General features: G+C 37.2%; 1 protein-coding gene across 3 annotated transcripts in view; it reads right to left on the bottom strand.

Moving 5' to 3' along the window:
- CCDC90B (coiled-coil domain containing 90B) overlaps positions 1 to 13,302 on the bottom strand; it is a 44,048-nt gene that overhangs the window by 8,263 nt on the left and 22,483 nt on the right. The window contains exons 5-8 of one of the 3 annotated variants that reach the window (XM_039231816.1): positions 12,750 to 12,791; positions 12,586 to 12,657; positions 12,439 to 12,485; positions 11,181 to 11,295 (exon numbers count right to left, since the gene is read on the bottom strand). In XM_039231816.1, coding sequence (XP_039087747.1) covers positions 11,229 to 11,295; positions 12,439 to 12,485; positions 12,586 to 12,657; positions 12,750 to 12,791 — 228 coding nt within the window. In that variant the 3' untranslated portion in view covers positions 11,181 to 11,228. Of the gene's footprint in view, positions 1 to 11,180; positions 11,296 to 12,438; positions 12,493 to 12,585; positions 12,658 to 12,749; positions 12,792 to 13,302 lie in introns of all 3 variants that reach the window. The other 2 variants (XM_039231813.1, XM_039231815.1) reach the window with 2 other exon arrangements.

The raw sequence follows: 13,302 nt of genomic DNA, 5'->3' as shown, positions 1-13,302 counted from the left end.
CTGCTCCTGCCCCACTTGTACACACACTCTCTCTCTCTCTCTCTCTCTCAGAAAATGAATAAACATTAAAAAAAAAAAAAGACAAACATGTCTTTAGAGTTATCAACATTATATATAAAACTTTTGAGTTTACTAGTGAAATAAGTGCATGTTCTTTTATAAGATCTGTGCATAAACTTAGGATAATGGTTGATTTTGCCTAATGTTTCTATGAAGTTTTAGTAAGTAACTTAAATATAATTTGGAGGTGGAGGGGAGAGAGAGAGAAACAGACACAGAACTGAAAGCAGGCTCCAGGCTCTGAGCTGTCAGCCTAGAGCCTGACACGGGGCTGAAACTCACAAATTGCGAGACCATGACCTGAGCTGAAGTCGGGTGCTTATAACCCACCAAGTCACCCAGGCACCCCAATGATTTAAATATAATTTTAAAGGACAAGTAGAGTAAATAGAAAGTTTTAAGGAAACTTAAAAAAGTTTCCCCAAATCATTTTGGTAACTTGAAACCTTAAAGTTTTTGCTAAGTTAAATGATGACTTAAAATTAAATCCATTAAATATCTAGATTATTTCCAAACATGACAAAATACTAAAACATTAATTTACTAAACATAAATCTACTTTTGGTTTTCTACTACAGGAAAACTAAAAGACATTTGGATGTATTAAAGCTACATTAGAAAATTTTAAACGGTCTATGATTCTAGAATTTTTCAAATGTGTTCATGAATTGTAAATTTAAAGAATGCTGGTAAAACAGAATTGCTTACATAGTTTTCACTAGAAATTAAGGTTCTTAAAGGTTAAGAATTATTTATTTTTAAATTTTGTATTAAAATAAATTTTTAAAGAGTATTTGTTTAGAGAGAAAGCATAGTAGAGGGAGAATCTTAAGCAGGCTCCATGCCCAGCAGAGAACCCAATGAAGGGCTTGATCTCATAACCCTGAGATCATGACCTGAGCCAAAATCGCAAGTTGGACACTTAAATGACTCAACCACCCAGAAGGTCCTGTAAGAGATAAGAATTCTAATTATATATGTAATTAAAGCTACTAAAAATAATATGGAAATATCTCCATATGCCAGGAAAGTAGGATTTGTTTTCAGTAAAAAAAACAAAAAAGAAAAACAGAGATGTATTTTTTGTTGAGGAAAAAGAGAGTAATTCTGTCCTAAAGTGAGGCTGGTTGTTTAAAGAGGATAAACAGGACAAAATCAGAATGTAGGGGGGAAAAAAAGTTATATAGAAGGTTTGTGGAAAATCCATCTTTAAAAAGAAGTTTGAGGGGTGCCTGGGTGGCTTAGTCGGTTAAGCGTCCGACTTTCGCTTAGGTCATGATCTTGCAGTTCGTGGGTTCGAGCCCCGCGTCGGGCTCTGTGCTGACTGCCAGCTCAGAGCCTGGAGCCTGTTTCAGAGTCTGTGACTCCCTCTCTCTCTGACCCTCCCCTGCTCACGCTGTCTCTCTCTCCTAGAAATAAATAAACATTAACAAAAAAATTTAAAAAAAAAAGTTTGAGATAAACATTATTTAAAAAAATAATCCCTCTGTAAAAAAGGATGAAATTTTCTTACACTTTTGGTCTGCTTTTGGTAAGACTGTAAAAGTTTGTTTACTTTTTGTATTTAAATTTCATAATGATCTGTGATCCTATTCAGGCATGTGCTTTAGAAACCTTTTTTGACAGGGTATTCTCCAAAGGATTTGTTAAACCAATTAAGCTTATGTGATATGCAAATTACATGGAAAGCACTGTCAAGTAATACTAAGCCTTGCTTATATTTGTAAAACATGGCACTTGTGGATGACGTCCATTCTGCTGCTGCAAACACGGCCCCTTGTTGCCAGACTTTTGCCATCCTAATGTCCTCCAAGCATGGCAACAATGTACTTGAATCTGAGCAAGTAAGACGGGGTAAGCAATGGCCGTAAATTACAGTTGGGGCCAAGAGAAACTGAAGACAGTTCTTCCTGGCTCCCTGACAAACCCCATTTTCCATTTTTGCACACTTTCACCTACTGTACATTGAAGAGGACTCAAATTATGAAAATGCATTCGTGTGAGACTTGTGTAAAACTGCAAAAACAGTCTACTAAGGCCTGACCTGTTTGGTCCATAATCATGGAAAAATTGGTTTTATTTGTACTCAGAGGCTTCAGCTCTCTTTGTGGACCCTCTTAATACCTGCAGCTGGACTGCATTCAACTACCACTTACTTCCTATGGGTTGTCAGTGTTCTTGTTATTGTATATTTGTTTTCCAGATGTGAAGCCTTTTCCTGCACTGAGGTACAGTGAAAAAAACAAACTGCTACAAAATGTGTTTCTCTCTTGGGATACATCTTCCATGGTCTCTAATAATCAAAGCACTAGGCAAATCACACTTCACTGGGCATTCATAAGAACCTTACCTCGCAAACCTCTTGGAATTCTTTTAGGACACAACCTTCTGCTGAGTCTCTTGTTGTCTGAGGCTGGCGTGACCAGCTACAGTATGTCTCTAATGTCTTGTGCTCAAGCCTGTCACCAACAGGTTAGAGAGGTCTTCCTGGATCCTAATTCAAAGGACACCTTTAGTCACAGTCTGTAGCCTGGTGACTGGGTATTCTAAAAATGTCATCAGAGGAAGATAGCCCTGGAGCCCTGTTGGAAGAGACCTTCCTTCCCAAGTGCTCCTGACCATTGGCCCACTGACACTGTTGCAAATCTAGAAGACGCTAAAGACCTCAAAATCAGATTGACAAGACAGAGAAGTAGCTGACGTTGTAGAATGGTTCTGCCCAAGATGACAGATCAAGACTTCATATGCTAAGTCAACATAAAACCTTTTTTCTCTTTTCCTTTCCTTTATTCTACATTGGCCTGGAAAGATAACACCCTCATCTGTATCTCCCAGGCCACTGCTAAGGTGGGGCAACCTCTGAAATTTAAACAACCTTTTATTTCAGGTTAGGAGAAAATCTAGTAACTGTGCCTTCAACTTTTCGCAAGCAAAATAAGACATTTCAGGGGCGCCTGGGTGGCTTAGTCGGTTAGGCGTCCGACTTTCGCTTAGGTCATGATCTCACGGTTCGTGAGTTCGAGCCCCGTGTCGGGCTCTGTGCTGACTGCCAGCTCAGAGCCTGGAGCCTGTTTCAGAGTCTGTGACTCCCTCTCTCTCTGACCCTCCCCTGCTCACGCTGTCTCTCTCTCTCCTAGAAATAAATAAAACATTAAAAAAAAAAAATAAGACATTTCATTGCTTTAGCTCCCCTACATTTAAATTGTTGAGTTAAAAAGAACCTATACTAGGATGCTTTTGTGATTTAGAATTCACTCCTTTTGGCTAATCCATGGTTAGGGATAAAGGTAAGTGAGGCTGTGATCAACAACTTCTCCCTAATTCTTCAATTTAAAAAATCTGCTGCTGAGGAAACAGCAGCCCATCGAAAACCTTAGATTCTGCAGCCAAAGTTGTCCTTGATAATAGAAGAGCTCTTGATTATCTTTTAATTGAGCAAAGAGGTGTCTCTGCTGTGGGGACCATCTGCTGTGCCTACAGTAACACTTCTGGGGAAGCTGGAACTCCGTTATGTAAGATCGGAGAACAGGCTGCTTGACCTAAAAAGTGGATTCCTTCCAGAGTCTTTGACTTATTTGATTTTGCTGGCACTAAAGGTCTGCCTCTCCTTTATATCCCCAGACTCCTTACCCCTCTCCTTCGTGCAGGATGTCATGTAAGTCTCAGGTTGCCTGTCTTTGAGATTTCATATCTCGGTGGACTCCCTTTGTTTATATGAAACTAAATCTGATTTTCTACTGTTAAATCTGTCTCATGTCAATTTAATTCTTAGTCCAGCTAAAAGAACCTTGAAGAGCAGAGGACATTCCTTTTTCTGGACAGCTGGCACAGTTGGCGGGATAACTCGTTGATCGCATTCTCCCTGGGAAATCTGACATGCATCCAGCAAGAGGTAAGACTTCCTTATTTTGTTTGTCTTCTGGAGTCTCTATCTTTGGAGTCCGAGAGCACGAGACTGGTGAGGACCCTTTTTCTAAATCTATACGAGTAGGAAAAAAATATTTGTGGAACTAGTTCCTTGGGCTTAGTGACTCGATAAATTTGTTACAAAACTCTTTGGTTACTGATCCATTTCATCCTGGGAATGGTTTTTGTATTCTTGTGTCTTTTATCATTGGTCATACATGAGGTAAAGGCTGTTGCCAAGGGACATCTTAGAAGCGAAAGTCACAAAACGTGGGCACAGGTTTAGCACTAAAACCTGTTAGAGTGCTTGCCACCCAGCTCAGAGACTCCCAGGTTAGGGTAAGCTGGTCACCGAACAGGTGAGACTGGGTCACTTACCAACTTCAAGAAAACTTCTGTGCTACAAGGCACACGTAAACCACACATAGTCCAATCCTCACAATCCACAGCATAAGCCTCCTAGGTATTAGTGTGGCTACAAGAGACCCAGGCTTAGCGAAAGGAAACACTGGATGTTTTTTTTCCTTTTACCTTATTCTATGTCTTAAGAGGGTAGCTTTGTGACCAAAGCTTTTTCGTCTCCACCATCCAGAGGGTGGACTTACCAGGGTGCGCTCTAATGGTCAGCTGAATAGACAGGTTCTGAGTCTCTCTTCCCAGCCATGCCAGCTCAGCACAGTATCTTAGGAGAGGTCCTAGGCCATAGGGACCTTTGTTGTCTCAACCGCTGGTGCTTGTTACTAATCAGAAAGTCCCATTCTAGTAGCACCTGCCTGGTGTTACAGATTAGTGGGTTTGTGATGGGAAGAATCACACATTTTTGTGGCAGACCAGAGACATTTTTCATTGCATTATCCTCACTACCTGTGCAACAAAGGACTTTGCTTCCTTAGATTAATTCTGGGAGTGAACTTTTGGATCACAGGGGCTACATTATCTACATGTTCTCTTGGTGCCTCTTGTGGCTTTGGTTAAGCTATTAAAAGGCATACTGGTTTGAGTTGCTATTAATAGATCTTATTTGTCAGCTACCAGACAATGGGATCCTTTAAACTGGCTGTATTTTAGGAATGCAGATTTTATAGTGAGCTTTTCAATTGTTTTATTAGTGTAATGACTAACTTTAGGGACTCCCCGGATAAGATGAACAGAAATCAGACTGAAAACAAAAATCAATGTCTACATTCAACATAATGCCCCTTCTTAAAATCCAGCCTTATCTGCCTGTTTTAACTTCCATTTCCCTATAAGATTTACAGAGTACTCTGGCCTAATCTCTAGGTTAATAGTATACAGGTTGCTCACATAAATGCTGAAAGCCAGAAAACGAATATTAACAAAAATGCCCAAGACTGTCAGTAAGGCTCTCTTTGCTCCTATCTTCCAGGGCTCCGTAATCAGGCTCCTTCAGCTTCAGGCCTTTCTATGCAACGTCCTTTACAAGTATATTATAGACCACCTACCACCAAAGAAATCATGTTCCCTGGCCAACAGGAAAACCTTTTTAGTTTTAAAGCCCTTTTACCTCTACTTTCAGAGGATCCTACCAAATTTAGAGAAGAGTTGAAAAGCCTAATGATTATTCACAAATATGGCCAAAATTTCTCCTAGACCCTCCTACAAATGGGCTGTGAAAGGCCAATATTCAGGGGCTAATAGAAAAGTCAAGGTTGAATTGTAAACCCAGAAGAAAGGCTTTTGTTATAAAGTGCTTTATGTAGATTTTACAAAGGCATAACGCTTTTGATTCCAATTTTTGTTAAAAATCTGATATAAAGAAGCAAACTTAGGTAAAAAAAAAACCCAAACTGGGAACTGGTGACAACTCTCTTTGTCTTAAAAATCTCTGAATGGCTCAGTGGGTCATGATCTCGTGGTCTGTGAGTCTGAATCCCACATTGGGCTCGCTGCTGTCAATGCAGAGCCTGCTTTGGATCCTGTTCCCCTCTCTCTGCCCCTCCCCTGCTTGCTTGCTCTCTCTCAAAACTAAACATTAAAAAAAATCTCTATCAAACTAGAAATGCAACTCTAAAACAAACCAAACCCTACCTATTCCTCTCACAATGTCTGTAGACGTTAGAAAAGATCACAATATTGGAACAAATTGACCTGCACTTAAGAAAGGGAAAAAGCTAAATCTTATATAGCAATTACCCTGACATTAATAGAAAAAAAATTGTTTTGTATTCTTTCACTGTCCCTTGAAATTATAATCATACCATGCCTAAGACTGAAAAATGCAAACTTCTAAATGGGCTCTTGTGCCCAGTCTGTAAGACCGTTGGTAATGGAGTAGTTATGTCCTGTCTCCATCTTGGAGAAACTTGGATAAGGTCTCCAAGTTTGGATGTAAAATTTCCACCCCCATCATCTCTAGGATGTCAGAGGCCAAACATTCGGGAGAAGCTTTTTATCAGGAAAAAAAGGGGGGAAGTATTTGGAAATTGGGCCTTTAATGTCCTCTCCACAAATAGGAGTAAAAACAGAAGTTAAGAGAGTTTTCTTTGCATCTTATCTGAATATACACGTCTATTGGTCTTTTAAGGTTTTCTCTACCTAGGGATAATAACACTAAAATCTGTGCCTGCACAGAGCCTGGTGTGGGGCTCGAACTGAGATACCTAGCGGACTACGCCACCCAGGCGCCCCTGTATATAAACTTTTATATTGCTTCCAGAATCTTTGATAACCTGCAACTTTTAACATTTTTGTTACGTTAAAAATGAATTCAGATAAATTCATTAAACAATCTTGATTACTTCCAAATTAAGCACCAGACATGAATTTATCTACTTTTGTTTCATTACAGAGAAACTAAAGATAAATATAGATGTTAGAAAACATGTTTTGGGCTTTACTATGAAAAAGTTTTTAGAAATTATGAAATGTATTCAGAAAACAGTTCACAGTTGCTTACTATTTAGTTTTTACTAGAAATTAAGATTTCTAAGAGGTAAGGATTCTAATAAATAGTAATAATTAAGACTCCTAGAAATAAAGGAGACAACTGTGTATTCAGGGAAAGTGAGGTGTTTTGGGTAAGGAAAAGTATGAGGAATGAAACCGGTGCACGCACTAAAACTGCAGTATGCAACCGATGCGAGCCTTCTCTGACTGGAGGTCTCAGGTAACCTTAAGGAGGAATCACACAGGTACAAATGACAAACTGGAAGCAAAATTGCAAGCAATGTTTTGAATCAATCAGATGTGATAGAAACAATGTATTAAGATGACCTACGAGGTCTTTCTCAATTGCTATAATTCATTCAATATTTCATTTTTTTATTTAATAGTATACTCAACAGCTACTACGTGATAAGTAGCTTGCTGGATCATGAAACCTAGTGGGACAAAGGCACAGTGAAAATGTGCCTGTGACTTTGTCTAATAGAAGCTAGAATGAATTCTCCTTTCATGAACAAAAAGTTTGGTTTAGCCTACATCCTACCATGCCTGGTTGGGTTGTCTGGAGGCATAAGGGAGTGTCTATGTGGAAATCAGTAAACCTGAATTTTAAACTCCTTCCCCTTTGTATATATAATCTCCTGTGGCTCACACAGTTTTGAGCAGTTCTTCAGCATGATCTGAAAGACTGTCTCCCAGACTACAGTCCTCAGTAAGGGGGAATAAAAAGCATTTATTAGCATACTTTGAAGGTGGTTTTATTTCACCTGACAAAATACAGTTTTGTGAAGGGAAAAGAAATAATTTTGTCCTAAAGTGAGTATGGTTATTTAAAGAGGGAAAACTTAGGACAAAATGTGAATACAGAAAAAGTTGTAGGTTTACAGAACAAGAAATTTTAGAAAAGAATTGTGTGGTCAGTACTGGCTAAGATTAAGATGAAGTTAAGTAAATTATTTTGCTTTCACTTTGTTAAAAGGACAAAATTTTCCGGAACTATTGGTCTGTTCTTAGTAAGAAACTCTCAACAAAGTTGTTCTTTACATTTAAAGTTACCTGTCTAGAAAACAAGGATTTTGTGTTTGGCTAGGTCTTTAATGACTTAAGAAAACTCAAGTTTTAATATTAAAAGGCTAAATTTTGGGGTGCCTAGGTGGCTAAGTTGGTTAAGTGTCCAACTTTGGCTCAGCTCATGATCTCGCAGACATGTCAGGCTCTATCCTGACAGCTCAGAACCTGCTTCAGATTGTCTCCTCTCTGAAAAATAAACAACAAACAAAAAAAGCACTAAATTGTGCTCAAAACTATGTAGCTATCTCTAGTTGCCTTTGAAATCTTTTACTGTCACTTTGGCTAAAAAATACGGTTTCAAAATAATTTGTGATCCTATTTAATCAAATGTACAAACCTTTTATATACTTTTTGATAAACTTCCAAAAATCAAATTCTAAAGTTTTTGGACCATAATCTAAATTTTGAAAGATTTTGTGAAAAATGGGGCGCCTGGGTGGCTTAGTCGGTTAAGCGTCCGACTTTCGCTTAAGTCATGATCTCGCGGTTCGTGGGTTTGAGCCCCGCGTCAGGCTCTGTGCTGACAGCCAGCTCAGAGCCTGGAGCCTGTTTCAGTCTGTGACTCCCTCTCTCTCTGACCCTCCCCTGCTCACACTGTCTCTCTCTCTCTCCTAGAAATAAATAAAAACATTAAAAAAAATTTAAAAAAACAAAGATTTTGTGAAAATTTGGTGTATTAAATTGCATGGGACGCACTGTCAAGTAAGTGACACTAAACCCTCTTAGATTGTTTATATAGATGTTATTAAAATATGGGAAACTCATAAAAATCTGTTATCTTGGTATGTTAGTAAAGTATTGTGTATCACAGAAATAACTAAATTTCCTTATCAACTGCTTTGTAATGAACTCTAATCAGATATAGAACCATGGTCATATTTAAGCCTTGTCATGTTACGGTTTTAGTCTGATGCTATTGCAAATGTCTTCAGTGAGATTCATGTAAAGAACTCTGAGTACAGGTTTCCAATAATCTTATTATTTTATTTCATAAGAATTTTTGAACTACTGAAAAAACCAGATCCAAGCAGAACAAGAATTAACAAGAATTAAAAATAAATCTCCTTTCATTCAGTCTCATTTATTAAGACTTTATTTGAAACAATGCTTTTTGTTTTTTCCAGATAGACGGAAACTTTTTTTCTTTAGGTAACTGATTAATAGCAATGTGAAACATTTATCTTTTTCTCCTTACCTGATCACTCCAGCATTCAGAAACCCACTAAGTATTCTATTTTCATGACAGCATATTTGTGTAAGTAAGAATCTATTCTCCTTTTAACAGGACACAACTGGAAAATTGGTTCTATTATCAAGGCTTCAACTAATCTGCATAGATGGATTCAGATATGACCAGTTTTAAGGAACTATGGTTGACTTTACGGAGCACCCAGCAACTTTACCAGGTGAGTTAAGAAGGTCACTTCCTGGCCAGTGCAGGAAACTTGAGAAGAAAATTCACCCAAATCTATAGGTATTGCAGGTGAAGTCTGATGGCAAGTATTTGGCTTGGCTTCTGGCCTTGGGATGCTGTTAAAATTCCATCTGAATAGCTGCAGCAAAGCAGATTTTAAAGAGCCTATACAGTCAAGTGCTATTCTTGCTGCACTTATGTATAATCAGGCCAAGGTTTTTTTTTTTTTTAATTAAACTTACTTTTTGCAAACTAATTAATAGCAATTTGGCTATGAAGGTGATTACAGAAAGGACACACCTCTGTATTAGATTTTAATATTATTCATCAAAAACTGGAGTAGAGCCTGATTACCTTCAGTTTCCTCCAGTGACTGGCTACAACTCTCTAAACTAATTATTTTCAATTTTTCTCCTACCTTTCTGACTTGGAATCACATAAGAACTAAAACTGCTCTTTTCCCTGAAACCCTACAAACTAAACTTCAAAAACATCACACTAGTTAACACCTAGACAACCTTCATGTCTGTTGTTGATGGGTCACTCAAAAGATCAGAGGCAGGTTAACTATAAATGAAAATCTATCAAACTATCCCTGCTTATTCTGACTCCGTCTGAAAATGCTTCCAAAAAGTCATGATTATCTTTGATCCAATCATCCATTGTTTTCTTTTCTTCTGATAGAGAAAAAAAAAAACAAAAAAAAAAACCCTAATTCTTAAATCACAGGTCTAGCTTTGAGAATACCTGCCTCATGGCCTTCTGAAATGAGTTTAACCTAGCTGATCTATTGTACAGACTGGTTCAACAATCTACCAGTCTCAACTTTAATGTGTGCAACTTCAGGGAAATTTCAGAGGAGGGAACACCAAGGGCAGGCTGCTAAGACAGGCAACTTTGGCATGAACATTAGTTGGAGTTAAAAGCAGTCAAAACCTAGTAGATTAGGAAAAGCTTCTTACCTCCCATTCAACTGCCTAAATTTACATTTATAGAAAGGACAGCCTATACCAGGAACACAGCTATTAGTGGAGACTCCCCTAAATACTAAGATACTTAGTATTTGCAGAACGCAACTTTTATTTTCCAAACATCTCTTCTCACCTTCCTGCCACTGGCCATCCTTCTCTCTGTATTCCCAGACTCCCCTAAACCCGTTTCCTTAGCTCAGGATGTTATAGAAGCTTCATGTTACGTCACCGTCTTTGGAATTTCATGTCCATTTTCTTCTGTTAATCTTTCTCCTTCCTCCCCGATAATACCATAGAAAATAACAACAAAACAGTAGTAACTGAGAGTAGAACTTAAGGCGTAAGTTTTGACCATACTTTTTAGTTAAGCTGAGACTGAACAAAGGGGGCAGAACTGTTCTCAGACTTAGTATGAAAACCAGGGCTTAATACCTAGTCAGTCAGGAATTTTTCTATGAGTTATAATAGCTCTGCCACATGGGCCCTCTCCCTTCCCCCAAAGCTTCATCTGCATAAGACTCCTAGTGCAGTGACCTTGCTCGGAACAATCCTTTTCTTTTGCTAGTAACTTCCTTGCCCCACCTTCCTTCCTATAAAAACTTTACGTTCTGTACAACGGAGCTTCCTTCTGCTTTCTAGATAAGAGGCTGCCCAAATCAATTAAAACAATTAGAAGGCACTTGGGTGGCTCAGGTCATGATCTCGCAGTTTGTGAGTTCAAGCCCCTCTTTGGACTCTGTGCCCCTACTCCCCCACCTGTGCTCTCTCTTGAAATAAACTTAAAAAAAATTTAGATCTTCAGAGGTATGCCACTGATTTTTGTTTTTTAACAAAAAGATATCAAATTACCTTACCTGCAAGGTAACGGATGGTCTCAAGCTTGTTAGACTCCATTAGTGTTTTTAAAGAAGCAATTTCAGTGTCAATTTTATTACAGGTCTCTGAAATAATACTTCTGGTTTTGGTATCCTGCAGTAAATAAGAATGAGACATATTTTGTCCATATGACACAAACATTTATATTAGAAACCCTTACTTATGGGCCAACTGTATAATGCAAAAGTTTTAACTCTGATATAAGCTGAAAAAAATATTTCTTCTAACTTTTGATATTTGGAGATCATTTCTTAGGATTATCACATTCTGAGTACATTCTACTAAAAGCCTCATAGGAAAAACTTTTAGGGAAATATTTTAGTCATAGAACTATAAACACGTTATATGTATATAAATTCCTTAGGACATCAGAGTTAAAGCTTTCAATTGTGCAAAAGAAAAAACTCAACCAGATTTATAATGAGAGCTGGCAGAAATGCTTGCGAGGTAACAACAAATGCTATGTGTAGAGGGGCTTAGGGGAGGAAAAGCTCTGTGAGAACCTGTTGATTTCTTTGTTCATCTCCTTTATCTTGATAAGAATTTAACAATAGTGGAAAGACAAATGAGACCCTTCCTTCTATTATAATTAAGAACGATGCCTCATCTGTCTGTTACAATGTAAACCCAAATGGCTTTTATTAAGAAGATGGCTGAGTAAAAAAGCTGAGTTTCACTCAAACCATACGGATTAAGCAATGATTACAATTTAGGATTAGGAGAAAGTAAATAGTCATGGACTATGGAGTTTAGAATCCAGGTTCACATTCCAGCTCCACCATTTATTAGCTGTGTGATCTTAACTTCCCTGTTTCTCATTTTCCAAACTGGTAAAATGAGAATGAAGAGGGCCTATTTCAGAGGGTGATAAGGAGAATTAAGAGAAGTAAAGCAAGTAAAACTATCTGATGTACAGTAAGCATTCAGTAAATATTTACTATTAGTTTTAAAATTTTAAAGGTAATTATTTAACTGAACCTATGACCTCATTTAAATGTGAATCCTGGCCTTCCAAAAAATAGTTATCTTCTATATAAAAATAAGCTGGGGGGGGGGGACCTGGGTGGCTTAGTTAAGCATCTGACTTGATTTGGGCTCAGTGCTTGTAATTTTCTCTTCCTCTCTCTGTCCCCCTCAACATATACTTTAAAATAAAAAGCTCAGCTACAACACATAAAAACAGTTACACAAGACATGAGACTGGTATAAGAGAGAAAATTTTACATACTAACTTACATTTCTGGTAAATTCTGTGGTTGCTTCCATAAGTTTCTTTTCTTGATCTGTAAACTAAAGGATATGACAAATCAGGAGGTTTAAAAAAAAGACAAGAGTAAAAGGAATTAATAAGTTACCAAGAAAGTACATTTAGAAGCACATTACCATGTCAGTTACTCTGCTCCTTTCTAGGTTGATGTCCAGTTTATTATCTGCTCTGATCTGACTGGTTGCATTCTTTACAGAAAATAAAAATATTAAAAAAGCAATCTCATAATGTTTGTTCTGAAATTATTCAAGTATTTTCAAGTGAGAAAAGTAAAACTTACTATCAGTTGCTGCTTAACTTGTTCCAATTCAGTTTTCATTTTCTGGGTATAAGAAAAATAACATGCAATTGCCATTAAACCAAAAGCCCATAGCATGATTTATTCAACAAATCTGAAACCTTGCATTAGCAAAACGTGTACGATCTACAAATTTCTGTTGGAGCACTTAAAAACGGACAAAAAAGTAGTATTTTTTTAATCATTTATCTGTTACATGAAAAATGTATTTGTTCTAGTTATTTAGTTTTAAACCATGACTGATATTCTAAATTTAAAAATATTTAAAATTTAAAAAAATTATAACTCCAAGTGAATTACAGAAGTAGTTTTCTCTTAATTGACAAAAGTTACTACAGATTCATATAAAATGGAAAATGTCACACTGCTTTGACAACATACTAGAAATTTTTATATATAATATATAATAGATTATATTATTAAAATATAAAGATTTTATATTATATATAAAAATTTCTCCTTCCATGTTAACTTTTACATGGGTAAGATACAACTCTTATTCTTTGGTCTAGACTACGATTAATACATAGAAATA

This window comes from Hyaena hyaena, unplaced genomic scaffold (genome assembly GCF_003009895.1).
Source record: "Hyaena hyaena isolate Hyena2069 unplaced genomic scaffold, ASM300989v1 scaffold_59, whole genome shotgun sequence".
Classification (NCBI taxonomy): Eukaryota; Metazoa; Chordata; class Mammalia; order Carnivora; family Hyaenidae; genus Hyaena; species Hyaena hyaena.
Note: the sequence above shows the minus strand (reverse complement) of the source record. Positions and strands in the feature narration are given on the sequence as shown.